Here is a 27669-nt window from a genome sequence, read left to right on the forward strand (position 1 = left end):
GGGCGCCGGAGGCTGCGGCGCGGAGGGCTGCGGCGGCCCCGACCTCCCGCGTCCCCGGGGGCGGCGGCGGTGAGTGTGCGCGGGGGCGGGGGTGCGCGGGGGGCGCGGGGGCTCCCGGGCGGGTGCGGGTGCGGGCTCGGGGCGCGGGCGGCGGGGTCGGGGCGCTCCGGGGCGGGGGTCGGCGGCTTGGCGGTCCCTGCGAGCGCCCGGGGCCGCGTTCCCGCGCGTGCGGGGCGTGGGAGCGGCTGGCGGGGCGGGGCGGGGCGGGGCGGGGCGGGGCGGGGATCCCGGCGGAGGGAGACCCGCGGCGGACCCGGGCCGGCCTCGAGGGCGGAGACGGCGCGACGGCGGGCCTAGGCCAGGGCCCGGCGCGCCGCGACCTCCCTCCCGGCCCCGCTCGGCCTCCGCCCCGGCAGGCCCTCTGACCTTGGATGGTTCACTTTCACTTCTAGGGCTTACTTTCCTCATCTGCAGAATGGAGCGCTAGGGCCCATCGTGTTTTAAGGCTCTTCCACCCGACAGCCTCCGGGACGGGCCCCCTTGCGGCCTTTTGCTGGGGCTTTCCAGTCTAACAAAAACAAAACCCGATTTGCGAAAAGTAAGTCTCCCTCTCCCTCTCCCTCCCTCCCTCCCTCTCCCTCTCCCTCCCTCCCTCCCTCTCCCTCTCCCTCTCTCTCCCTCTCCCTCCCTCTCCCTCTCTCCCCCTCTACTCTCTCCCTCTCTGCCTCACGAGTCCATCCCAAGGTTCCCCGGGGAGACCCAGCATTCTGTCCCCAGAAACGGAGACCTCTGCCGAGCGGGACTCAGGGATACCACCCTTCCTTGCAGGGGCTCACCAGCTCATTAAAAAAAGAAGTATGACTGGAAGGTCTGGTTGAAATGCAGGATCAGCAAAGGAAGCCCAGGAGCCACTGAGCCTCAGGCTGTGCTCACTTGCTGGCTCTGCCTCCCCCCTGGGGTCTGACCCCGGCCCCCGAGTCCTCCTGGGGCTGCTGCAGGGCTGAGCGGAGCCGTGGGCCAGGACACACTGGAGGGTGACGAGCGGTGGGCCAGGACACACTGGAGGGTGACGGGTCCACCCTGCCCTGGGCCGGCCTTGCCAACACCCACGGCTTCCACGCTCTGCAGCCTGCGGGTTGGTCCAGGGGCTGCAGGGTGAGTGCAGAGGGTGCTCCGTGGACCCATCCCAGCCTCTGCTGTTCTGCTCGAGATCCTTCTCTCGCCTGCTGGTCTACACCTTTGCAAAGCCTTCCTCCCATCCCCTCCCATCCCCTCCGACCTGCCTTGTGTGGTCATCTCTCTCAGTCCTCTTTCTCTGAGTTCATCTCTGGTGGGAAACTAGATGGGATCCCCAGCATGTAGGGCTGACCAAGGGCTTGAGATTTTATTTTTGGTGTCGGAGCTGAGAAAGCACAGGGCCTGACACTTGAAGGTTCCTCGGGAACGTTTGTGGAGGAAAACTAGTGACAGCTGTATTCCTTGGGTGATTCCTATTTGCCAGGTGCTCTCTGAGTGATTGATGTGCCTGGACTTTTTTTTTTAGCCTCGGTTACCATATTATCCGCATTTAATGTAAAGAAACTCGAGGGAGAGAGAGAGTTGAGTGACTTGCTCCAGGTGACACAGGCGGAAAACAGCAGGACTGTACAGGTGCTTCTTAACCACTACTTGTTATTTCAGACGAGCGGGTGAATTCTGATGGAGACTTTGCAGGAGGCTAACTGGGCCGACTGCGGTGCTGGGACTTCTCCAAGACAGTGCCTACTTGTGAGATTTTGCAACTAATGGAAAGTTTCCACGGGGGAAGGATACCTGGGCAGCTCTGGCTTGTGGGTGGTCCCTCCTGCCTGGAGGAGGGTGGGTGCGTTCCTGGGTCCCCCAGGCCTTTCTGAGACTCCGGTACAGCTTCTCTGGGCTGTAGGCTGCTAGCTACGACATCCCTGGGGTGTCTGGGAAAACAGAGATGCTTTCTTGCCTTGGAAATGGGCCTGAGGATTATATTTGCCTCGTGGGCCCAGGAGGTGACGAGAGGAGGCAGGGAAGGGCTTCAGAGATCGCCCAGGGCAGGGCAGCCTTCCTTGGGCTGCTGTTGTTGCTTTTATGCTAACTCTTGGGGTGGGGGTGCAAGATAAGAGGAAGGAAGTAAGGGGTGGTGCCATTGACTGGTAATGCTCTGCAGTATTTAGGGATGCCTGCTGTGGGCAGGACTTGGGGGCAGGGGAGGGGGAGATGGCCTCTCTGAGGCCAGCAGGACTTTGCTGCCTGTCACACCTGGGAGATGTAGCCTCTCTCATCTGTGTGTTTTTTTTTTTTTTTTTTTTTGAAAGATGTGTTAAATAACAGGCTCAGAGACAGCCAGACATGGGTCCTGGGGCTCAGAACCTAGGGATTATGGGCTTGGACTCTGGAGCCAGGTGGCCTGAGTTCCCCTCTTGGCCCTACAGCTTCCAGCCAACCCACTGGCTTACAGGTCATGCCTGTGTCTCCTTCCGTTATCCCTGTGCAGCTATGCCAGGTAGGATTCCCTGAAGCCATTTTACAGATGAGGACAGCAAGGCTCAGGGGGTTGAGTACCTTGCCCCAGAGCGCATGAGTGGCTGAGCTGGGATTCAGATCCAGGCTCTTGGGTGTTCAAGTCCTTGCTTTTTCCTGACATTTTGTTGCTTTCTGGCCTCAGAGCCAGGTACAGGGCAGGTGTGTGATACCTGTTAGTGAAAGGCTCATTTTTGTATATTCCTGGTTGGTGGAGGGGGCTCCCAAGTGATCTTCTGGAGGTTAATGTCACAGCTGGCTTCAGGTGCCTGCAGTCGGCAGGGTCACATAGGCTCCCCACTTAGAAAGCCATGCCCCCCACACCTGGTTTAACGCTCTGCTTGAAATCCTTGAGTCATTTTTGAACAAGGGCCCCCATGTTTTCATTATGCACTTGTAGAGCTGGTCCTTTTTAAAAAACTGAGTGAAATGGAGGGTGGGGAGGGTCTGGGAGTCAGGCTCCCCTCTTCAGGGGACCGGAGCAGCTTGGAATCAGGCAGATGAGTGCTGACTGGACACTTGTTTTCACCAGCGTCAGGTACCATGGCCGCAAAACCCAGTTCTAGTGGGCTTTTCACCGAGATGGTTGGCAAGGCCGGCGTGTCATCCCAGGGACTTAGGCATGGTTTTCCTCAGTGATGGGTGATTCTTAGGGCCCCGAGTGGACACATAACAGAATGAGTAAGCGTGCAGGCTCCAGCCAGAGTGTGTGGCACCGGAGACTCCGTGTTGGCATCGAGAAAATCTCCACGAAGGACATTTCTGCTTTCCTGACACAGGTGTCCTAAGGTCATGTTCATGGTCACTGTGCTGTCTCTGAGCAGCTCCCCAGGCTTTGCAAGCATTTCCTGAGATCTTTTGGAGCTAGGTGCCAGGAAGATGCATTGCTTTCCTCACCCTCCTGTGTCCTGTCTCCTTGTAGGTAACAGGAACTGTTCCTCCGACAGCATTTCTAGTTTTGCTTTGGCCGCCTGGAAGCTCAAAACCAATTTTTCTTGGCTCAGGCAATGCAACGGTGCCAAACTTCCAAGCAGCAACGGTCAACGCTGGTATTCCTGGGATGCCCCCTTGGTCCTAGATGCCCTCACCTATCCTTTTGTATTTATCATCCCGCTGAGTCTGTGTAGCAGCCCTGTGGGGAAGATACCGTTGAGGAGAGAGAGGCAGGTGTCTGTGAGGCTAACCCACTTGCCCAAGCTTACGTAACTAGTAGATTGCAGAAGTGTTGTGGAGCCTGATTAGTCCCGAACCCGGAGCCCATGCTCTTCAGCAGAGACTTCCACTGCCTCTGCCAGGGACTCTGATTGCCTGAAAATCTGGGTATTTTTGTTTTTCGTGGTTGTTATCATTATCATTATTATTACGAATTTGTGTGTGTGTGTGTGTGTGTGTGTGTGTGTGTGAGATCTGTATTTCCCATCATCCTGATTCTTTTCACTTGTACTTTGTCACGTTCTCCTGGGGAGCTTTGCATAAACAAGCCTCCCCGTGATGAGGGTACTGGTGCTGTGCCTGGCTGCCGGGGCTGCTCTCGGGAGGGGAACGGAAGCCCCAGATGCCTGGGCAGCTCATGGGCTCCCGGTGAGTGCCCGCGTGTCCGAGCAGAGGAGACCCCAGCCCAGGGACAAGGTCTCCCCCGGAGCAGGGTCTTATTTCTTGCTCTTCACTCCCGAGAGTGTCCCTCAGCCTGACTGCAGAGAGCAGAGTCCGGGGAGAGGCTCTCGGTGGCGCTCCGTGGCCCTGGGGTGACTTTGGCCTTGGAGAGGGCCAAGGAGCCTGGCCTGCCCGGGCCTGAGGTCGCTTCTCGCACTGTTCTCTGAAGGCAAGTGAAGCCCAGCCGGCTGCTCCAGGATGAACCAGGGCGCCAGGAAGGGGAAGTAGACGCCCGGCGATGGCCTGCGAAGCACGGCCGGGCCCCGGCGCCGCCGCCAGCCCGTTGCCCACCGCCTCCCCTGGCTGGAGTGCCTTGCCTGGAGGGAGTCCTCCGGGCTGGGGCCAAGGTAAGGCCGTGACCCCCACCTCCCCCCCCGCCCCAGGATGCGAGCTGGACTCACTAACACATGGGAGGGAGGGCCCAGAAGGGGGGACTTGGGGAGACCCTTACAGGCCAGTCTGTCATTTGTACCCATTCTCTCTGTCCCCTTGCGCTTGGACTCCCTGCCCTATCTTCCTAGCTGCTCTCTTCTTCTTGCCCCTTCCACTTATATGGCATTTAGAGCTTTTAAAAATGCAGAACAGACTCTGTCACTTTCTGCCTCCGTGTTTCCCATGGGGCTTAGGGTGAAGATCTGTCAGGCAGCAGCCCGCGAGGCCTGCCAACTGGCCCCCGCTGCCCGTGTCCTCTGCCCCAGGCACGCGGTGCTGCCTCAGGGCCTTTGCATCTGCTGTTTCTCCTGCCTGCTGGGCTCTTTCCTTTCCTCCTTTCCTCTGATTAATTTCTAGTCGTGCTTCAGAGCTCGGCTCAGATTCCCCTTCTGTGGGGAATCCTAAGTCAGGCCTCCCTGATGGGTTCCTGCTTCTCTCCACCGCACTTCCCTCAGCCTGCACTGGAATAATGGCCTGTGCGATGAGTTGAGTGCCAGCTTCCCCACTAGAATGTAAGCTCCCCGAGGGCAGGGGCGCGGTGCTGTCCTGCTGTCCCCGCACACCTCTGCACGCCCGGCCAGCAGACGCTCAGTAAGCGAACGGAGAGAATGGGTGGCTGGGGGTGGGCATCTTGAATTGCGGCTGCCTACCTAGACCATTTGAAACCCGACCACCGAAGAACAAAGGTTTCTTTTTCTTTCTTTCTTTTTTTTTTTTTTTTTTTTTATTTATGATAGTCACAGAGAGAGAGAGAGAGGCAGAGACACAGGCAGAGGGAGAAGCAGGCTCCATGCACCTGGAGCTCGACGTGGGATTTGATCCTGGGTCTCCAGGATCGTGCCCTGGGCCAAAGGCAGGCGCCAAACCGCTGCGCCACCCAGGGATCCCAAGGTTTCTTTTTCTGTGACTGTTAATGGGGAGGCAGTTTACACACCCACACACAGGCACACACGTGCACACACGTGCGCACACGTGCACACATTCCCCAATAGAAGAAGACGGGATAAAATAATTTTCCTTTAGAACTTTGAAGACTTTGCCCCATGGGTTTTTGGCAAGCCAGTTCTTGCTCCTTTGTAGGAAACTTCTCCTTGCTATACACACACGCGCGCGCACGCACACACACATGCATGCACACGCTCACACATGTGTGTGTCTGCCCACTTCTTTGGTAGCTTTCCAAGTTCTTTTTCTTATCTAGGTGTAAAAAAAAAAAGTGTTTCTAAGTGGGGACTTGCTGTTCCCAATTTAAGGAACAGATGAGAGAGATGATTGCCAAGAATCCAGGAACTTGGTTTGAAAGGCAAACAAAGACACCTTGGAAAATCTTTGCGTGGCCGGGGCCCGCAGTCTCCCGGGTGTGCAGAGAGCCAGGCCGGGGGAGCAGCTGGTGTCCCACAGGCCCGGCCCCCGGTCCCCGTGGGTTTTCTCCTCTGTGCCACCAAATGCAGGGCTAGCCTGTGGCCCCGGCTGGTGTGCCCGCCTGCGTTTTGGGCACTGCCTTGGACCTGCTTCTTCTCTTTCTTACTTTCATTTCCCCTGGTAACTTTGGGCAGGTCTGTCCGCGGTGCAGAGGCCCTGTTCCCTTTTCCACGACGGTGGTGTCCCTGTCTGAGGGGCTCTCGGAGGATCAAAGGAGATTAGGACCGAGAAGCCCCAGCCCTGTGCCTGGTGCCCAGCAAGGGCTCCTTGCCTGGGAGCTCTTCTTGTTTTTATCCGATTCTATCTTATTTCTGCCTTTGCTTTCTTTTTGTCCAATTTCTCTCATTTGCTTGTTTTCAAGTATAATTTTGTAATTTTATCTTTGCCTGTTTTCTTTTTATGAAGTCACCTTAAATCCTTTCTGGCGCAGGTGTGGGAGGGTAAGAACACAAGTAAATGGTGCGCGTGGGTTGCTCTGTTGGCAACTTTTGAGTCCTGACAAGCTTGCTTTTACGCTGGCAACCGTCGTGGCCTGTTATGTTGTGCCAGGCATTTATGTTCATCCTCTTACCTCTCAGTAAAATCCTCTGCGGTGGATACGATTCCCCCTCCGAGGGAGGAAGCAGGCCAGGGATTTGGGTCACTTCTGGAGGGCTACTCTGCGAGCGAGAGGCTGGGCTGTGCTTTGAGTCCAAACCCAATCTAGCTTGTGCTTTCCCTGCCCCGCCACCTTGCCTCCACACCCCTCACCTCTTGCAAAGACTTAAAACAAACAAACAAACAAACAAAAAACGAGGAAAGCAAATAAAATTCTTTTTAGCAGGGGGATCAAATACTGTGTCACCTTTGAGCTCATAGGTGATACCCCAGGGCACAAAAAAAGAACCCTGTTGGGATTGGGGACCAGAGTTCTATCCTGTTGGTTCATCTATACATCAAACCTTTATTTAGTGTCCCCTGAGCAGGGTTTAGTGCCCGGTACTGAACCCTGCTCAGGGGATTCAGTGGTGAGCGGAACCACTGGGGGAGCACCTAGTCTAATGGGCGAGGTAGACTCTGATCAACTAGTTAAATACACGCGTAAGCAAAATAATTGCAAATATACGTACTTATCTTGGATGAGAAGAGCAGTTCTGAGTAGGCTTATTGGGGGTTTGATCTGTTAAGGGTATAGTGTCAGGGAAGACTCCCTGAGAAGGTGGTTAATGAGTCGGGCTACTCATGAGGAGTCGGATTTAAGTGTGTGAACCCCGGGGGACGTGCTCTAGGGAATGGAGCAGCATGTGCAAAGGCCCTGGGGTGGGAGAGAATGCTACGTGTTCTAAGAACAAAGGTGGCTGGTGTGGCGAGACAGCTGTGTGGCCTGAGGTGAGTCTAGCAGGAGGCTGGTGCTTCTGAGGGCTGGGAGAGTGCAGTGAGGGGGTTGGTTTTGGTCAGGAGAGCACCGAAAAGCTATTGAAAGTTTTACCCTAGAGGATCTTGGGTCTCATCCGGTAGGCGTGCTGGCTATTGTGTGGAGGGTGCATTGTAGGCAGGAGCAGTAGGTGTGGAGAAACCAGTGAGGAGGCTGCCCCAAGGACGCGAGGGCGAGGGGAAGTCCCCTGGCCTGGGCTTGGGGTGGCACACGCCAAGAGGTGTGTGGGATCCAGAGATGTCTTGTTGGCCCAGTTAGCAGGGCCCGGCGACGGGCTGCGTGAGGGGCAGGATGGGTGGGCCGGGAATTCCCAAGGAGGTAGGACTGAGTCATTTTGGGTTAAGGACTCAGGCACTGCCCAGAGCTGGCCCCTGAGGTGACCGCTTCCGGCCAGCACATAACGTGTTTACGGTTTGCTGCCTTCCCTGCTGCTCCATCTTCTGGCCCTGCCCACAGAAGGGGCGCCAGCATATCCAGTCCCCAGCCTTGCGTGGCCCGAGCACCCGCTGCTCCCCTCCCCTGCCCACCCCCAGGCCCCTGGCTGTTGACCCTGACCGTGGGGGTGGCGCAGAGGGTTTGGGTGCTGTTGTGCCCCAGCTGGGTTGATGTGGTGTGTTTTTTGAGGTTAGACTTAATTCACTTGGTGCTTTTGAAATGTTGAGTGAGTTGCAGATACCCTGGGGACGGGGTGACCAGTAAGGCAGTGTATTAATTTCCTGTGGTCGCCGTGGTAAGTTGTCACCCACACCGCGGCTGGAGAAACACAAATCCATCCTCTTACACAGCTCAGGAGGTGGGGGGGGGGGTCTGACGCTGGCTTCACTGAGCTACAGCCCCAGCATAAGCACCTTGGGGGGGAAAATCCGCTTCCTTTTCCAACTTCTAGAGGCCACACACGCTCCTCGGGCCACAAAGCTCCCTCCATCTCCAAAGGCAGCGGTGCTCCGTCTCTGTGCTCCCCACCCCCATCACATCACTCCCGATGCTTCGGCCGCCTTCTTCCATTTTTAGGGACCCTGGTGATTACATCGGGCCCACCCAGACAGTCCAGGAGACTCTCCCGATTTCAGGCCAGCTGATTAGCGACTTTAACTCCATCTGTAACCTTAAGTCTCCTTTGCAGCATAAGGTAACAGATTCACAGGCTCTGGGGAGCACGGCGGGGACATCTTTGGGGGCTCATTGTTCTGCCCACCGCAGTCACGCTGAGCCCACTGGGAGTGTAGTATTGGGGTGAGCTTCCTTTGCGGTGATCCTACAAATGTCTGATGCGTCACCTTCCCCATGTCGTTAGTTGTTCAGGCTCCGTTTAAGTATCTTTTGTGATGGGGACCTCTCTACCTGCAGTTCGTTGTGTGGACAGCTCTCATTCTTGGAATGTTCTTCCTTATATGGTCTTGCACCGTGTCCAGGTAGCCTCCACGCTCTGGTCCCCATTCTGCCTCCTTGGGGGTTTCTTTTCTTTTCTTTTTTTTTTATTTATGATAGTCAGAGAGAGAGAGAGAGAGAGAGAGGCAGAGACATAGGCAGAGGGAGAAGCAGGCTCCATGCACTGGGAGCCCGACGTGGGATTCAATCCCGGGTCTCCAGGATCGCGCCCTGGGCCAAAGGCAGGCGCCAAACCGCTGCGCCACCCAGGGATCCCTCCTTGGGGGTTTCTTGTGAAGTTCAGTCCTTCTCACGTAGGGACTCCGGGACTGCCACTATGCCCCCTCCTTGCCGTGAGAAGGACCTCAGAGCCCAGAGGAGGTGATTTCATCAGGCTCTGGGTTCGTCCACAGTAGTTCTCGCCCAGCCAGGTGAAGCTTCTGGTCTGCTTTCAGAGCTCCGCAATGGCCAGGTCCTCACCGTTCTCCGGATCGACAATACCTGTGCCCCCATCTCCTTTGATCTGGGCGCCGCAGAAGAGCAACTGCAGACCTGGGGCATTCAGGTGAGTGCTGATTTTATTGAGACCCTGCCATCTTTCCTTCCTTCCATCCGCCCACCTGTCTGCCCATCCATCTATCCGTTCTTCCGGTTTTTCACAAAATATTCGTTCAACACTGACTCTGTGCTCCGTGTGGTAGGGCACGCACGGAAGATGTATTAGAAGTGTCCTCTCCTCCCAGTTACTTCACTTAACAGATACGTGTTTTGGGGTGCCCGTCATTTGCCAGGCACCGAGCCGGGTGCTGGGTACTGTAGAGGTGACCAGGACCCAGCGCCTGTGTTTCCACAGCTCTTAGAGCCCAGGGCGGGAGATGGGCTCACGCTGGGTTAACTTAGGACAGCAGACTCTAAACGTCGAGGTGGAAGGACGTACAGGGCACTGAAGGCCTTCACAGGAGAAAGTGATGAACTCCCCTTGGGGAGCAGCGGTTTGGAAAGCATCACGGAGGGGCGGATACTTGACCTGGGGTCTTGAAGGAAAAATAGGAGTTTGCTGGGTAGACAGGAGGAAGGGCATTTGAGGAGATGGAACTGCATATTCAAAGAGGGAAGGTGCATGAATTCATTAGCTGATAATGCAGTGCCCTGGAGCATGCTGAGTTGAGGCAGAGGCTTCTCAGACCCAGGGGTCTGGGTGCAGATCCAGCTCTGCGGCTCACCGCCTGTGTGACGTTGAGCAGATGACTTCACCTCTCTGAGTGGCAGTCCCATCCTCTATACAATGAGGGCAATATTGAGACCTACTAGCCAGGGTTTTCTTGTGAAGAGGACGTGAAATAATGCTTGAGGCAATCGTTGTACTGTCTCTGGCACATAGTACACGTTCTGTAAGTTGTGAGGTATTGGTGTCGTGACGAGGTACCCACAGCTGTGGTGTTCTCGCTTCCCTAAGCCCTCAGCATCACCGGGCCTTTCCCCTGCACTGTCTAGGGAGGACTCATTTATTTATTTTCTTAAAATATTTATTTATTTATTAGAGAGAGAGAGAGAGAGAGCATGAGCGGGAGGGGCGGAGGGAGAGGGAGAGGGAGAGAGAGAGAGAATCTCAAGCAGACTCTGTGCTGAGCTTGGAGCCCCGAGATCATGACCTGAGCTGAAACCAGGGGTCAGGACGCTTAACCGACTGAGCCACCCAGGCTCCCTGTGGGGAGGACTGATTGTAGAGGGGAAAGACACACCACTAATTTTACCCTGAAGATTTTAGAGTTTACTTCCCTCAAACTGAATTGAATGACTGTCTAAATGAACATTTTATCGCTTAAAGGGAAACTTTTCGAATTGACGCTTCTAACCCCACACCAGCGCAGCGGCTGGCTTCTCGTCCCACGTTCCCTGTCAGCCTTTGTGCAAAGGAACACTTTGCTTTTTTCTCTTTTATTTTCTTTTCTTTAAAGATTTTATTTATTCGAGAGAGAGAGAGTGCAGAGTGAGACAGAGAGAGCAAGAGAGAGCACACATGGCGGTGGGAGGGGCGGAGGGAGAGGGAGAAGCAGACTCCCCCCGGAGCAGGGAGCCTGACCCAGAGCTCGATCCCAGGACCCTGAGACCATAACCCGAGCCATAGGCAGACGCTTAACTGATGGAGCCACCCCGGTGCCCAGAACATTCTTCTTAAATCGTCTTCGGGTGGGGTTTTCTTAACCGGGGAACAGTTCACATATTCTTCTATCATGTTCCTAAATATTGTCTTTAATGGTCAAATTCTGTTTTCTTAAGCAGTCTGCTCTTGCAGAGCCTTTATCTGCTAAGCCATTTTTTTTCTGGGGGGGGGTTGGGGAGTGGAGCAGGAATATGGGAGCTTTCAGTACCTTGGGCTGCATTTACAGTTCTTGATAACGCAGTATTGGCAACAGCTCCCGTGTATCAGGTGTTCACTACGGAGCGTGCACCGGGTCTGCGTGCACATACGCTGAGATGCACACGTCTGCCAGAGTATCACGTAGCCGCTGGAGTAGAGGAACAGAGGTCCCCCCAAGGTGCCCCTGTGTGTGTATGTGTTATACGTACACTTACTTTATAGTATATACGTTAGGACCGCACATGTGGCACGTTATTTAACATACAAGTCTCCCCTACATGGTAGGTATTCTTACCCTCGTTTGACAGAGGGGGAACCTGAGGCTCAGAGAAGTGGGGGTCCTTGCCCCAGGTCACATGGGACATGAACAGAAGGACCAGGGTTGGGACCCAGGCTACTGACCCCAAGGCCTGTACCTTAACTGTTAGGCTGTCATGCACCCGCTGTGAGGTCCTGAGCCTTGGGCCGCAGGCTCCCCCCGGGGCTGTCCTCCTGGATCTCGAGTTGTCCCACCTCCTCAGGGGCGCCCAGCCTTCCGGGTGCCTAGGGCTGTGTCCGGTGATCGCCTCTTGGAGTGCTCCGAGCTCCTCATCCTGCCTTCCAGGGCAGTCTGGATCCACATGATCGTCACAAGAACTGGAAATGACATGATTACGTGCAGGAAGGAGGTGGGAGTGGTTCTCCGTGGCTGATTGGTGTCTCTCCCTCGCATGGCCAAGCAGGTCCCTGCCGACCAGTACAGGAGCTTGGCCGAAAGCGCCCTGTTGGAGCCCCAAGTGAGAAGATACATCATCTACAACTCCAGGCCTATGCGGCTGGCCTTTGCCGTGGTAAGGAGGTAGGGGGCTGCACGCCCACCCTGCTGCGGCCTTGCGTGCCGCTGCCCATCTGGCCTTGTGTTCTGGGGCCCGCTGGTGTGGCCCAGGGGCTTGTGGCCTGTGGTCCAGCCGCCTGGGGTGGAGCAGGCCATGTGGACCTGGACTTGGTGTAGGGTGGCTGCGGGGAGAGAGTCGCCACCAGATCCCTGTGTCCGGGCGGCTGCGGGGAGAGAGTCGCCACCAGATCCCTGTGTCCAGGGCGAGAGGCAGGACTTACTAAGGATAGAGCTTGGGACTCGGAATCTGCGGACCCACCATTGAGACTTTGGACTCAGTGTCTGGCTTGGGGGAAGACTTGTCTTCTCTCTGGGACTTGGGTCCCTGATCTGTTCAACGGATAGGTCCATTTCCGCTCTGATCACATATACATGAGAGTGTGTAGACATACGTGTGTGTATGTGAACCCATGAAGGCACATACATGTGAGCATCCCCATCCACCTCTACGTGTGTACGTGTGCGCGCACACACACACACACACACACGTACGCACCTAGGTACATGCAGCAGAGCCAATATCTGAGTCCAGGCAGTCTGGTTTCAGCATCTGTGCTCTCAGCTACTCCCATCTGCTCCGTCTCTGCACGTATACGTGGCCCCACAGTACTCTTGACTCCCACGTCTGCTGCTGGGGACGGAAAACGGGTGGGCCACCGGCATTGTTAATCCTCTAACACGTGCTAGGCTGTTACACCTGTTGTCTGATTAACCCTTATAACAACCTGCGAAGCAGGTAAGTGTCCCCATTTTATGGAAGAGGAGATGGAGGCTCAGAACATTGCTAATAACTTGTCCCACGCCACACATGGCTGTTGAAGGATCAGTGTGGGTTTCTTTCTTCCTTTCTTTTTTTTTTTTAAAGATTTTATTTATTTTTTCATGAGAGACACATAGAGAGAGGCAGAGACACGGGCAGAGGGAGAAGCAGTCTCCATGCAGGGAGCCCGATGTGGGACTCGATCCCAGGACCCCAGGATCACGCCCTGGGCTGAAGGCAGACGCAGACGCTCAACCGCTGAGCCACGCAGGTGCCCCTCAGTGTGGGTTTCTGAATCAAATTTATCTCACTCCCAGGCCCCCTGCCCTTTTCTGTTTTATTTAAAATCAGGGTAAGCAAGGATTTGGAGTAGCTATCCTGACCTGTTTCCTCTACTGTTGCTTAGGGACGAGGAGCAAGGGCTCCTCCTCACAGACCCTGGTCTGTCCCTTCCTGGCCCTGTGAGCTGCGTTTCTGAGGAGGGCACCGGATGCACCCAAAGGGTGTCTCCCTTGAATGGAGCTGCTTCATTCGAGCTCTGGAATTCCTGATCGTGCTTGTCTCTGGCCTCTTGCAGGTTTTCTATGTGGTGGTGTGGGCCAACATCTACTCCACCAGCCAGATGTTTGCCTTGGGGAACCACTGGGTGGGTGTGCTGCTCGTGACCCTGGCTGCCATGAGCCTGACCCTGACCCTCGTGCTCATCTTCGAGAGACACCAGAGGAAGGTGAGATGATCCGGAGACCCCGGCCTGTGCTCCCTCCGGGAAGGGCATGCCGGCTGGAGAATCCCAGGTCCCATCTTTCTCTTTTCCCTGCCTCCGAGAATTACTCCAACCATGAAAATTCATGCAGGCCCATGTGCCCAGGGACTAAAAGAAATGAAATCACGTGTGTGGTTAATTCCTCTCCGTTTTTCTTGCCTAATCCCTGTGGGTTGTTTTTCTGGAAGGGAGCTGTGCTTGGAGAGAGTCTGGGACGGGGCGGGGGAGGAGGGCACTTGGGGTTTACTGAGCCCTTTCACACTAAGAAATGGCTGAGCTGGAATTCAAGACCAGGGCGCTTGGATCCCCAGCCGTGTTCTCGGCCAACAGCCTAGGGCACTGGTGGTCTGCGTGTGGAAGACCGTACACGTAGTGGCTCAACCCAACGCAGCGGGGCGGTGGCTTAGCTTAGAGCTCCATACTCCTGGGCTGCGTCCTCTCTGGAACCTCCCAGGGAGAACGTATGTCCTGCCTCTTCCAGCTCCTGGGAGCCACCTGCACTCCTGGGCTAATGCCACGTTGTCCATCTTCAGAGCCAGACATGGTGGGTCTAGTTCTTCCCACATCTTTGAGTCTTCTGGCTCCTTCTTGGCTTTTAAGGCCTCTTGTGATGACGTTGAGCTGCTGGGGTTATCTGGGACCATCTCCTTTTCTTTTAAGGGTCAGCTAATTAGCAGTCCGTTCTACCTCCAACCTTAATTCTCCTTTGCCATGGAAGTGGTGTAATCACTGGTCGCCGGGAGCAGGACTTAGGCGCCTTGAGGCCATACCTCTGCCTTCCACACCGCCGCTGCCTCCCCAGCCGCTGCCGAGGCTCCCCCAGCCCCCGGCACAGAGTTGGACTTGGAGGTCTGTTCTTGCCCGACTCAGGAGGAGAGGGATGCTGGGAAATGTGGTCAGGCTTTGGGGTATGAATTCTATTTAGTTCCTGTGCTCACAGGGACAAATAGGAACTTTATGGCTTAATCATCCTGAAAAGATCTTTGTTGGGCTTTGCGACGAGGCTGACGAAATAATGTTGCCCTTGGGCTCTGTTGAAGCTTCCGTGGCTCTTGTGCTTGGCATATAAAAAAAAATAATAATAATAAACTGGCTGCTCCTGCAGCCTTGAAGCCACTTCTCTTGGGGAGGGGAAAAAGCAGAGCGTCCGGCCTTAGCAAGAGCAAGGGACGTCCCTGGGCCCTGTCAGGTGCTTCAAGGACGCAGATGTCGTTAATGCAGTTGAGAGAATGTCCGTGGGGGCCATCTGCCCTCTTCTCCCGCTGCCTGTTCAGCTGGTGTTCGTGGCGCACAGGTGAATAAGACCCTGTGTCTTTACTCATAGGTGCTGCCGGGGGCCCCAGGTGTGCAGTGGTCCTGCTGTCGTCAGTGTTTGCTCATTCAGGGACCCTGAGGTTCCTTCAGTCCTAAGCATTTGGTTTTTTTTTTAAAGATTTTATTTATTTATTCGTGAGAGACACACACACACACACAGAGGGGGGCAGAGGGAGAAGCAGGCTCCATGCAGGGAGCCCGACGTGGGACTCGATCCCAGGACCCCAGGATCACGCCCTGGGCCGAAGGCATCGCTAAACCACTGAGCCGCCCGGGCTGCCCGGTCCTAAGCATTTCACGAGCACCTACTGTGTGCTCTGTGTTTGGCACCTGCTGTCCGTGGCCGCCAACCAGACAAGGAGGAAGAACTCTGGGGTTGGCTAGCTCTGCCGCCGGCGGTGGGCTACTAGTTAACCCCTCAGGGCGCCCGGCTGGCTCGTGACTTGTGATCTCATGGTCGTGAGTTCAAGCCCCATTGGGCCTAGAACTTACATTAAAAAAAAAAAAAAAGGTGTAGCTCTTTCATAAGATTATTGGGGGAATTGGATGACGTGATCCGTGCAGAGTGCTTAGAACAGTACCTGGTGTAACGGAGACGCGCAGTAAGTAAGCGTTACCTGTTGGGATTATTGGCGCTGTTTGCCGGTGGGGCAGCCAAAGCTCAGGACGTTGAGCAGCCAGTCTGTGGCCACACAGGCGCCTCATCCCTCGGGACCTCGCAGCCCCCCTTCCTGACCACAGTGTCCCTCTTCCTGTCCTGCCGTCTCACAGCATCCTTGGGAGCCTGAGCACTTTGCGGGCACTGCCTTGTTTTCCCCTTTCTCAGGGTTGGAAGGTTTGAGAAGGCACGCGAGACCCGGCCTCGTGTTGCGGACAGAGGAAAAGCATGTTGCTGAAGCCTGAGGGAAGCCCCTAACACTATCTGTCTGTGGCCAACGAGGCGCAGGGGAAAGCGGTATTGTCAACTCCGTATCATCTCTGAGCTGATGCCATGAGCTGACGGGCACTGCAGGTTCTTTCTTCTCCGTGCTCTACGGGCGTCGACTCATTTCGTCCTTACGAGGAGGGGTTTTGCTCCACTTCTGGAGGCGAGGGGATGGAGGCGGAGAGGTGGGGGGTAATTTGCCCAAGGCTCCCAGGTGGTGGGAGGCAGAGCCAGGGTTTGAACTCCTGGCGGCGCAGGTGTCAGAAAGGGTGCACAGCCCTTCCCTGAGGCTCCGGGCAAAACAAAATGGAATCACCCCCTGTTCTCTTGGTCGTGGCATCCTTGGAAAATTCAGTATATTTTACACCCATTAAAAACAAAGCAAAACAAAACAAATAAACCACTTCAGGTTTCCATGTCAAACGGAGCCAGGGTTGGCTGCTCAGAACCGTAGGTAGACTTTTCACCTGCGTTCACACCCAGTGGGGAGCGTGGAGCCTGGAGAGGTGGGGAGACTGCCCTTCCGAGGGTGGGACTGTCTCTCATGGGACGCGGCCTTCAGAAGAAGGGCATCCCGGGGCCTCGTCCTAAGTGCCACCAGTGCCCGTCCCATCCCTGTGACAACCATGGGGTCTTCTCACAGTCCTAAAGCCTCCCTGCAGGAGTCCTGCCCTCCTGGGGACCGTGATGGTCCTTGAGGGGGTTGTCATCTAATTGCATCTCTAAATCCTGATGGGGTCTCTTCCCCAAACCAGCCCTTTGGGAACTGACACCCTTCCTCCCGCCCTTTTTCTCTCCTCCCCACCCCAGCCTGCATAGTTAGCATCTACTTCGCCAACCGGATCCATGGTGTCTGATTGGTTTGGGTAGGAAAAGAGGCAGATGGATTCCCAGAGTCCCCCTCTGCGGGCCTGGCGCTGCGCTCGGTGCTTTGGGAAGTAGGTCCTGTATTTACACACTATGTGCTCGAACCCATCCACCCCCCGCCCCTCCTGCAGATGTCTCTGTCAGCACACCGGGCTGCGTCCCAGGCGCTGGGTGAAGTGCTTCACACACAGAGTCAAGTTCAAGCCCACCACGCTCCCGGGTGGCAGGGACGCTCTTGATCTTTATGCTGCAGCTGAAGAAAGCAGGACTCGGGAAAGGAGTGTAACTTGTCCAGGGCCACGCAGCTGGGAGGTAGCAGGGCTGGGCCTCAACCCAGGGCTTTCTGACACTATTGAATTTATTGTCTCCAAACCATGCAGTCCCATTTTTCTAGGGGAGGCAATGGACGTGTCTCAAAGGCCAGGATCGCCCCGTGGCGTCCAGCGGTGGGACAGCGCGTGGATGTTGTCAGGGCCCCCGAGTTCCCTGGCAGCCTGGGTGTCTGCCACGGGGCCGGCGTTTGTCTTGCAGGCCAACACCAACACGGACCTTAGGCTGGCGGCTGCCAACGGAGCCCTCCTGAGACACCGGGTGCTGCTGGGGGTGACGGACACGGTGGAAGGCTGCCAGAGCGTGATTCAGGTACTGTGTCTGGGGGCACCCTCCACTCGGGGGCCCGTGTGAGGACTGGGTTGATGGGGACAGGTGGCCCCAGGATCCCCCAGTCTGCATGGTGTCTTGGGGTCTGCTAACGAGGCAGGCGAGGGCAGCCCTTCCCTTTCTCTGCCCCAGTGCTGCCTCCTTGGGGTGCCGACCCGCAGCCTAGGACCTGCCCAGGGCGGGGCTGGAAGGAAGTGTGGAGACCGTCTAAGCCACGCTCCTTAGTCAGCATTTGTTCAGCAAACAGAAGGGGCCTCCTCTGTGCCGGAGCCTTCGACGGGCAGTGAGGAGCCCTGGCCAGGTTCCCCGGGAGGCAGTCAGATCCTGAGGCCTTGTCCACCTGGCTCCATTGTTTTCTTTGTTCCAAGTGTACTGGGGAGATCTTCAGTGACAAGTGTGAGGTCACACAATGGATCTGGGACACAGCTGGGACTCAGGTCTCCTATCCTGGCCTGGTGGGACTGCTGGATCTCAGAGCCACATCTGCGTTCTCACCGGGCCCCTCGCCTGGTTGGAGCCCAGGGGTGGGCGTGTGGGCGGGACCTGGGAAGAAGCTCCTTGTGCACAAGTTCATCCTACAGATATTTATGGAGAGCCTCGTATGTGCCAGGCCCCCCCTATTCTAGATCCTGGGGCCGCCCCAGGGCACAGACCTACATGGATCCCTGGGTTATGGGCTCCAGCACACCCGAGATGGTGTAGGGCACAAGGGGATCTTGCCTGAGACCGTGTGTGTGTGTGTGTGTGTGTGTGTGTGTGTGTGTTGAACTCCGTGACATCACAAGATTTCTGGCAGTTCAAGTGTGACATCATCCTTTTAGCCTCATTTGTTCTCAAATCCTTTTTATGGATTGGCATGTAGGGGTGACTCTGCAAGTGTTCGCTGAATGCACGGGTGACTAACGAATAGACACATCCTTTGAAATAATGGGGAGTATCTTTTAAAATAAATAACTAAAAAAGCAACTTCAGTTTCCAAATAGTATCCTAGGGTGAGCAGATACAGTATCTTGGATTTTCTTTAACATCTGGGGTGGGGAAGGGGAAGGGTGGAGGTGTCTGGGGTGAGTGATGGTGAAACAAGAGGAGCCACGAACTGAGAACCGTTGCCCCAAGATGAGGGGCAGCTCGAAGTCAGTGACCTCGTTTGCTCCACTTAGTAGATGTTTGGAAAATTTCATAATAAAAAGCCAAAAAAGAAATTCGTTATAAAAAGCTTCCCTTGGGGCTGAGACGCCGAGAGAGACTAGTCGGCACGAGGGATGCGACCTTGGGCCTCCTGGGTCAGCCGCCGGGAGGATGGAGATCTGGGTCCAGAGGATGCGGTCGGTGGCTGGGGGCGCGAGGCGACGGCCACCAATGTCGTACGTACAGAACTTCAGTTGTGATGTGTGTGGACCTGGCCGGAGGTAACGAGTGAACGTGGGGCGTTTTGGCCTGGCCGTGTTGGCCCTGACCTCCTGGGGACCGTCAAGATTGGGGAGGAAGGGGAGGTAACGGCGAGGTGACTTTTTACCCCGTCCCCCCACCCCTGCCCACAGCACCACCAGAGATCAGCGAAAATTAGCTCGTCCTCAGAAGGGCAGACCTCCGGCGATAAGGCCGGAGCGGAAGATGGTGTCAGGGACGGAGGGTTCGAGGTCGGGCTGGCTTTGGGCCTCAGCTGGCATGGCTTCTCTCCCCAGCTCTGGTTTGTCTACTTCGACCTGGAGGACTGCGTGCAGTTTTTGTCTGACCACATTCAAGAGATGAAGACTAGCCAAGAGGTAAGATGCCGTCAGCGAAAAAGCAAGCAAACAAAAATAAACTAGGGGCCAAATTGTACAGGCTGCATTTTCTTTTTTAAAGATTTTATTTATTCATGAGAGACACAGAGGCAGAGACACAGGCAGGGGGAGGAGCAGGCTCCATGCGGGGAGCCCGATGGGGGACTCGATCCCGGGTCTCCAGGATCACACCCTGGGCTGAAGGCGGCGCTAAACTGCTGAGCCACCCGGGCTGCCCAACAATTATACTTTTAATTGTTAAAGATAGGTCATTAGTTACATGAAAAAATAAGCAACATCATAGTTTTATTTTTTTTTTTTTGAGGTGTTATTTATTTATTTGTGAGAGACACACAGAGAGAGGCAGAGACACAGGCAGAAGGAGAAGCAGGCTCCATGCAGGGAGCCTGATGGGAGACTCGATCTGCAGACCCCGGGGTCACGCCCTGGGCCGAAGGCTGACGCTCAACCGCTGAGCCCCCCCAGGCGTCCCCAGATTGCATTTTCTCAATGTTGGAAAAATAGCTAAGGAAAAGTTACTTGGAAGGAAGAAGATCCATGTGGAATCAGCGGTGGTTTTTGCCTAGGAAATTATTACTTCTTCACTAGATTTGTTAGGCTCCTTTTCAACTAACTGCGTTTTCCACATTTCTGAGAGTGCTCACGTATTTATGGATAACACGACCATTATATTGACGATTAATAGTAATAATACTAGTAAAGATTCTGGCAGAGGAACATACCAGGTATTTAGACGACTTTCTCTTGTCCAGAAGGCCTTCCTGCCACTTACGATCAGCGTGCTCTTACTCCATCCCCCACACAGGGAAACTGAGCCTCTGAGGAGTCCCGGTGCCACCCGAATTGTGGCCACGGGGCCCGCAGGTGATGCTGGGTTTGCAGCGCAGCCTCCTGTCTCGGAGCCCTGGGCTCCTTCCCTGGGATCAGCCTTCCCCTGGGCCCTGCAAGTGCTGTAGAGCGGGTCTTGAAGTCAGGATCGCAGTTTGTCCCTGTCCCAGCCCATTCATTCCCATGTGGCTTTGAGCAAGGCCTCTGAGCTGTATGTGGCTCATCTGCACCATGTAGATAAAAGATACCTGTGACCTGGGCTGCCCCGAAGGGCAAGAGAGCATGGAAGGAAGGTGCTTTAGAAGCTATCAGAGGCTGTGGGGGACCTTGTAGGCAATGACCTGACCCCTCAAATGTGGCTTCGCTTCCGGACTCTCCTGAGGCCAGCGTCCCAGTCCAGGAAGTGGCTCAGCCTCTGACATCCCCCCCAACCTGAAGGGACACCATCCACGTCCCCTCTCTCTTTCTTTTGCAGTCCTTGCTGAGAAGCAGATTGAGCCAGCTGTGTGTTGTCATGGAAACCGGGGTGAGCCCCGAGACAGCCGAGGGGCCCGAGGACCTGTTGGAGGATGCTCCCCTCCTTCCCGGTGGCCCTCAGCCCGAGGAGAGGCCATTCATGCAGACTGAGCTTCGCCAGCTTATCCCCGAGGCTGAGCCGGGGGTAAGGGGCAGCTGGGCTGGTCGGGGGCCCCCTTCCCTCCCCGGGGTGTTTGTGGAGTCCGGACGGGGCCTCAGGTTGTAAATCCCAGGGAACGTGACTTCACTGATTGGTAGAGGCCTTACACAGCTTCTAGCCTGCTAGTTTTCATTATATATTTATTTTTTCCCTTGTAGCACTTTAAAAAGCAGTTTATAGGAATCGTTTTCTACTTCCTGGGTTTTTTCCCTCCCCATTTAAAAAAATATCTTGGATATTCTTCTTGGTCCTTCCATGGGATATCTAGTTGCATGTTGATGGGTCATAGCCTGCCTAACCGTGAATGTGTTGGTGAACATTTGCATCATTCTAAAAATCTCTTTCTCAGTCTGTCCTCTGTCCATCCATCTACTTAAATTGCAGTCGGATAGATAAGTCTTGTGTGCATTTCTGTTGGATTCCAGTGTCCCCAGCCAGCCCCAGAGCCCCGTCACAGAGAGCCCCTGCTCTGTTGGGTCCGACCAAGTGCTGGTAGACCAGATACCCGATAGCATGGTGTTTTATTTTTTCAGTCTGTGTCCTCCATTAGGACAGACTGACTGGGAGACACAGACCAAGGCATGACCTCAGGCGTTCTGTGATGCAGGGGAGCACCTGCATTTTCTTTTCAGCCAACAGATTTGAGGATTAAAGGCCCAAACCAGCCCAGACTTTCCCTTTTGCCTTGGTGGGGAGGAAGGGGGTCCGGCAGGCAAATGGGACTCATCAAAAGAGAGAATGATAAATATAGTAATCTCTTCACTTGAATCCCACTGAGCGTTTTAATTTTTATTTATTTTAAAGATTTTGTTTATTTGAGAGGCAGAGAGAGAAAGAGTGAGAGAGAGAGAGCACGAGGAGCTGGGAGGAGACGAGGGAGACGGAGAGGCAGACTCCCCGCTGAGCAGGAGGCCCAGCACAGGGCTCCATCCCAGGACCCCAGGGTCATGACCCGAGCCAAAGGCAGATGCTTAACTGACTGAGTCACCCGGGCGCCCCCGCTAACTTTTTAATTTTTTTTAAAGAGCAGAAAAGATTGATAAGATCGTGTACTTTATTGTGGCATGCCCGGGTGTATGTGACATAGCCTGTTAAATCTGATGGGTTTTTTAAATCATTTTTTTCAAATTCATTCAAACTGATGGTGATATAATATCCGGTCATGAATATCAAGTGTGTGTGCGCATGTTTTTAAAGCTGCTGCCCTTTATGACTTCGCTGGGGAAAATGCAATCAGTGCCAGAGTCTCAGCATGGGCCACACACCGTCATATTTCAAGAGGAAACCAGCACCTGTGAGAGAGAAATAGTTATAATCCCCTCTTACCTTGTAACCGATTTCTTATGCATAAAGTCCGTCGGCATACCCTCCTGGGTAGGGACGGTTTTTCCTTCTTCATTGGGTTGGGTGAAATAAGAAGTCAGCTGACCTGCCCAAGGTCACAGAGCAAAGGGAGAATGTGGCAAAGCCACGGGCAGAAGGCAGCCCTGCGGGTTCTAAGTACACTTTTCTCGCCTTGGTTCTTTGCTTCTTACGCTCTTGATTTTATTTATTTATTTATTTACTTACTTATTTATTATTTTTTATTTTTTTATTTTTTAAAGATTTTCTTTATTCATGAGAGAGAGACACACACACACACACACACACAGAGAGGCAGAGACACAGGCAGAGGGAGAAGCAGGCTCCATGCAGGGAGCCGATGTGGGACTCGATCCTGGGTTTCCAGGACCACGCCCCGGGCTGAAGGCAGGCACCAAACCACTGAGCCACCGGCCTGCCCACGCTCTTGATTTTAGAGTAGATTGGCCGGGAGGCCAATGTGAGTTAGGGAGTAGGAGACTACCTGAGGTTTTCACTGTGTTTCTAGCATGAAGGATGACTCAGCGGAGGCTCCAGTCCTACAGAGCGAGGTGGTTTCTGCTTCCTAGAGTAACGATAATAATAATGATATTAGTGACACTGAGCACGAGGTGGGGAGGCTCTCTGTTGATTAGGTGCTGTGATTTTTCTCTGTTTTACTGTTGAAGAAAAGGGCAGGGTGAAGTAACTTGTCAGGGTCTGCCATAGGGTGCCAGGTGGAAATTCCTAGTCAGCCCCTTCGATTTGGAAGCCTGTTTTTTTTTTTTTTTAATAATTTATTTATTCATGAGAGACACACAGAGAGAGGCAGAGACACAGGCAGAGGGAGAAGCAGGCTCCCTGCAGGGACCCTGATGCAGGACTCGATCCCAGGACCTTGGGGTCATGCCCTGAGCTGAAGGCAGGTGCTCAACCACTGAGCCACCCAGGCGTCCCTGCAAGCCTGGTCTTAATCAGTAACCCCCCCCCCTCCGACGTGAACAGCCTGATGTGACCCACACCTTATTTTATTACATTCACACTGGACACAAGGGATTGTGAAAAACGTTCAGTGCCACGCGGACGGGGCTGAAGCATCTCTGGAATCCCAACCGCCAGTCTAACGAATGGACAAATGTGTTGATAAGAGTGTGCATTAAATCTAATTTTTTAAATTCTTTTTTTAAAAATTCTTTTTACTGTTTAAAATTTTTTTCCCTACGCTGAAATACATATAATAGAAAATTTGCCACTGTAACCATTTCCAAAGGTATGACTCAGGGGCCTTCAGTACACTCGCCTTGTTGTGCGACCATCAGCAGCAGACATCTCCAGAACCTTCTCATCTTCCCAAACTGAAAGTCCATACTCACGAAGCAGGAACTTCCTCTTGTCCTCTTCCCCAGCCCCTGGAAATCATGTTCTACTTTCAGTCTCTGTGAATTTACTTCTCTATCTGCTTCAGATAAGGAGACTCGTATATACGGTATTTGTCTTTTTTGTGCTAAATCTGCTTCTTAAGAAGCAAACTCTTAATATGGTAGGAGTAATTGTCTAAAGAAATCCAGCAGGTGCCAGCATGGGGATGATCCCTCAGCCCATCCCCATTTTTTTTTTTTAAGACTTTATTTACTTATTCATGAAAGACAGAGAGAGAGAGAGAGAGAGAGAGAGAGGCAGAGACACAGGCAGAGGGAGAAGCAGGCTCCACGCAGGGAGCCCTACATGGGACTTGATCCTGGGACCCTAGGATCATGCCCTGGGCTGAAGGCAGTGCTAAACCGCTGAGCCACCCAGGCTGCCCGACCACCCCTGTTTACTAATGATTTTTATTCGAGTGTATTATGTTGACCTCATGCACTTTATAGCCTTGTGGTCATTTGACTCTGGAAATAGTGCACGTATGTGTGTGATTGGTTGGTATAGATCAGTGGTAACTTCTCTAGCTTTGAGGCCCCTTAGCTTTTTTTTTTTTTTTTTTTTTTATGATAGTCACACAGAGAGAGAGAGAGAGAGAGAGGCAGAGACACAGGCAGAGGGAGAAGCAGGCTCCATGCACCGGGAGCCCGATGTGGGATTCGATCCCAGGTCTCCAGGATCGCGCCCTGGGCCAAAGGCAGGCGCCAAACCGCTGCGCCATCCAGGGATCCCCCCCTTAGCTTTTTTGTGGTTATTCTTGTTGCCCACGAGCAGTTAGGTCTCCCACCTTGGAGGTGGGGAAGCTGAGGCTGCAGGCACCCCATGGGATGAGTGGCAGAGCTGGGGGCCAGTCCAGGTGTCTCCCAAGAGCCCCAGGGGAGGACCTGGCAGGGTTCTTCCCAGTGAGCATCACTGCTGGTCCAGGGGTGTGAGGACCACTTGGCTTTCCCCTCATGCGTTAGATGCTTCTCTGTGGCCCTCACTCCTCTCCCCTGCCTTCCAGGAAATGGCCCAGCAGCTCCTGGCGGTATTTGGTGGCTATTACATCCGGCTCCTGGTGACCTCGCAGCTCCCCCAGGCAGTGGGGACACGACACACAGACTCTGCAAGGATTCCCTGCCCCTGTCAGCTCATAGAAGCCCATATCCTGGGTACTGGGTGCTGCCCATTCCTGGCCAGGTGACCTAGGGAGGAAGGCACCCAGTGTCCTACAAGCCTGAAGGTGAGACATCAGGAAGACTGGGAGCTCCAGGTGGCTGAAGGCAAGCCCCAGGTGAGGAGAGAGGCATCTGGGAGTTCTCTGAAGAGCGTCAGTCACGTCAGCGGGGTATCGTGCTCACTCTAGGACTCCACACAGAAATGCCTGTGGACATCCCATGCTGACCCCTGACCCCAGAAGCTGCTGGTTGCCAGGCTGGTCCCACTCCAAACTACTCTCTGTGCTGCTTAGAACTGGGGGCACGGATGGAAGGCCACCCTCCCATGCCTTTCATTGTGTGCGGAGCCCAGGAAATGTGAAGAGGACCCAACCACGTGTCCAAAGCTCGGTCTCAGATGCTGCTCCCGTCCTCTGCTACTTCGTGTTGGATGGGGAAACTGAGCCTTGGAGAGGACTCTGTTCTTTGTACCTTGCCTTGGGCCTCTAGAATTCCTAATATGGAGGACAGAAGCAAATTCTCAGAACCTTCTTCACTTTTAAGTTTCTCCTGCCCTATATTATATGAAAAACTATGGCCCCGTGTTGTTTGTTAGCGCACAGGCTTCCAGGGGACAGGAGAACGGGACCAGCAGCACGTAGCTGATAATGGGTGGGACTATTTGGAAAAGATCGGTTCTGGCGGATTTGAGGCTGTATTTTGTGTAGAGGCATGCATGCTTGTGGTTGTGGTTGTGTTTTTATACTTCAGGCCTGGAGCCACGGTCCTGTGTTCTGACACTACTACCGTTCCGGAGTGGAGTATCATCTGTCACTTGTGGTGTTCCTCGAAGAGCTTGGGGGCTTCCAGGTCTTCTGCTCCTGAGAAAATTTGAAGCCCAATTATTCCAAAGGCCCAAATCCTAAAGCCCTGGCCAGGCATATAAAGTCTCCCCCATCTCCAGGACCCAGCCCCCATTCTGTAATTTTGGCTTCATCTCCCACAAAACTTCTCGATATGTTGAAACTCTTCCCTGGACTAACATACTCGTTCCGTTGCATCTGCCTGGACCTGCTAGGGGGAAAAAAAAAATCTAGTGCGTTGAGTGCTTTGTCATCTCCATAGTAACTTTTGCAGATTGTGCTGTGTTCTCCGTTGAATGATGAGGTTAGCACAGACCTGGGCTCTGGTCCCGCCTGACATTTCTAGCTGTGCAACTTTGGGCCAGTTCTCAGTTAATTCATCTTTATATGTATGGGTATAGAGTGGACAGGATGGATGATTCTTAATTGCCCTTCCATAGCCAAAGTTCTGGCTTTTTCCGCTCCAGGCTAGCCCTTGGCCTGTCTGTTATGTTTTTATCTATATGTCGAAGGGTCCTCTAGCCTCGCATGACCGGGGTGTCCCAGCCCTGATGGGCCTTTGGATAGAACAGGGGCCTTGCGAGCAGGAGACCTGGATTCTCATCCCAGATACTCCGCTTCCTAGAAGCATGAGCGTGGCTACATCACTTACCCTGTCAGAGCTCCAGTTGACTCCTTTCTAAAACAAACAGATCTGGTGAACCTGACAGGTAATCATGGGGGTGACTTGCTCGTGAGAGACCAGTCTGTTCATTTGTTTTCTCTGGGCCAGAGAAGAGAAATCATGTACATAGACCCACCCTTGGAAATGGCCATTTTAGACCTTTTTCTTTAGCCATTTCTCTGCGGGCAGCTGTGCTTAGTTAAGAGTAGTTCCTGGAGGCAGTCGCTGTCTTCTCACCTGCCACAGAGGAGATGCGCGCTGTGAGTGGGATCTGTAGAAGCCCGTATTTATCACCCAGCCATAAAACCCTGGTAAGTCTCAAACAGAATAAAAATGTGTATGTTAAATGACAAAATAGCCGTTTTTCCATTTTAAGGCTTGCTTACAGACCCTCCTCCAGGTGTTCCTTCCAGCCTTTTCCTCTCTGGAGTTTCCAGTGGTCTCACCTGGTGGGCGGAGCAGAGTTCAGGTGCGCCCCCAGGACTTCCTTTGCGTCTGCCCTACGGTTTCCTCATTTCAAAAATTCCGTGATCTCTGCCTTGCCCCATTCCCAGGGTTGTGTGAGGATCAGATTCCATACGTGGACCCGCACTCTGCTCGAAGGCTCTGTGTCAAGGACAGGCGTGGAGGCCTGGCAGTGTCTTGAAGGGGGCGCCGAGGGAGTAGCTCAGAGCTCAGGTTCTAGACGTACTCAGATCCAGGTCGTGGTGCTGGGAGTGGTCCTTCCCATCCTTGGGTGGCACTCCTCAGTGTGGAATGAGGGCAAGAGTACCTCCTTGGCAGCTGTTGTGAAGATGAAAGGTGAAAGGTGCCCAGGATATATATTCACTGATGTAGTAGGTCATTGACAGTTAATGTTTATTCAGTCTGCATCAGACCTCAGTTACTCCAGCACCATGGGGTGTGTTTATGTGAATAAAGGTCCTGGTCCAAGTCTCTCTGAAATTCAGGACCCGGAGATGGTGAGCAGGGAGGTCAAGAACAAGCTGGTGACTCTGGGCCAGATGCTCACCCTCTCTCCTCCTCCTATACCTCTATTTCCTCACCTATAAGGGAGGGTGTGAGAATAGGGGCATTAACTGAGGTGTTGTGCATGGGAAGTACAAGGTCTGGTCCATAGTATGGTGTAAAGGCCAGCTCCGTCAGTGACTGCGTTTCTCGGCTGCTGTTGCATGCTGTTTGCTACCCGTGTCTGCAGTGCAGGCTTATTATTTTTTTTAAAGATTTTATTTATTCATTCATGAGGGACACGGAGAGAGGCAGAGACACAGGCAGAGGGAGAAGCAGGCTCCCTGCGGGAAGCCCGATGCGGGACTTGATCCCGGGACCCCAGGATCACGCCCTGAGCCGAAGGCAGACGCTCAACCACTGAGCCACCCAGGTGCCCCATGTCAGTGCAGGCTTACACCTGCCTGGTTCAGATCCCTATCTTCACCGATTTTGGTTTGTTTGTTTTTTCTATCAGTGACCAGGGGAGGAAAATCTCCCAGTATGGTTGTAGATTTTCTGTTTTTGCTTTTTACTTTTGACACATTTTTTTTTATTACATAGTTCTTAAAAAGTTGAGATGTAATTCACAGAGCAGAAAACTCACTGTTTAAAGACTTAT

At 53.9% G+C, this 27669-nt stretch overlaps 1 protein-coding gene across 4 annotated transcripts; it reads left to right on the top strand.

Annotated features, from left to right (window-relative positions):
- TMEM268 (transmembrane protein 268) lies at positions 1–26415 on the top strand. 4 transcript variants are annotated; one of them, XM_038553214.1, is made up of 11 exons: positions 1–69; positions 453–598; positions 829–1155; positions 4355–4532; positions 9277–9386; positions 11906–12013; positions 13395–13544; positions 17218–17328; positions 19032–19112; positions 20437–20622; positions 24401–26415. In XM_038553214.1, the coding sequence occupies exons 4-11, from the start codon at positions 4424–4426 to the stop codon at positions 24578–24580; spliced, it is 1035 nt and encodes a 344-aa protein (XP_038409142.1). In that variant the 5' UTR covers positions 1–69; positions 453–598; positions 829–1155; positions 4355–4423; the 3' UTR covers positions 24581–26415. The 4 variants fall into 4 exon arrangements, with proteins under 4 accessions (XP_038409142.1, XP_038409143.1, XP_038409141.1 ...); XM_038553215.1 differs by lacking the exon at positions 829–1155 and adding an exon at positions 1544–1650; XM_038553213.1 differs by lacking the exon at positions 829–1155.
- The last annotated feature ends 1254 nt before the right edge of the window (positions 26416–27669 follow it).

Source organism: Canis lupus, chromosome 11, assembly GCF_011100685.1.
Source record: "Canis lupus familiaris isolate Mischka breed German Shepherd chromosome 11, alternate assembly UU_Cfam_GSD_1.0, whole genome shotgun sequence".
In the NCBI taxonomy this organism is placed as follows: domain Eukaryota; kingdom Metazoa; phylum Chordata; class Mammalia; order Carnivora; family Canidae; genus Canis; species Canis lupus.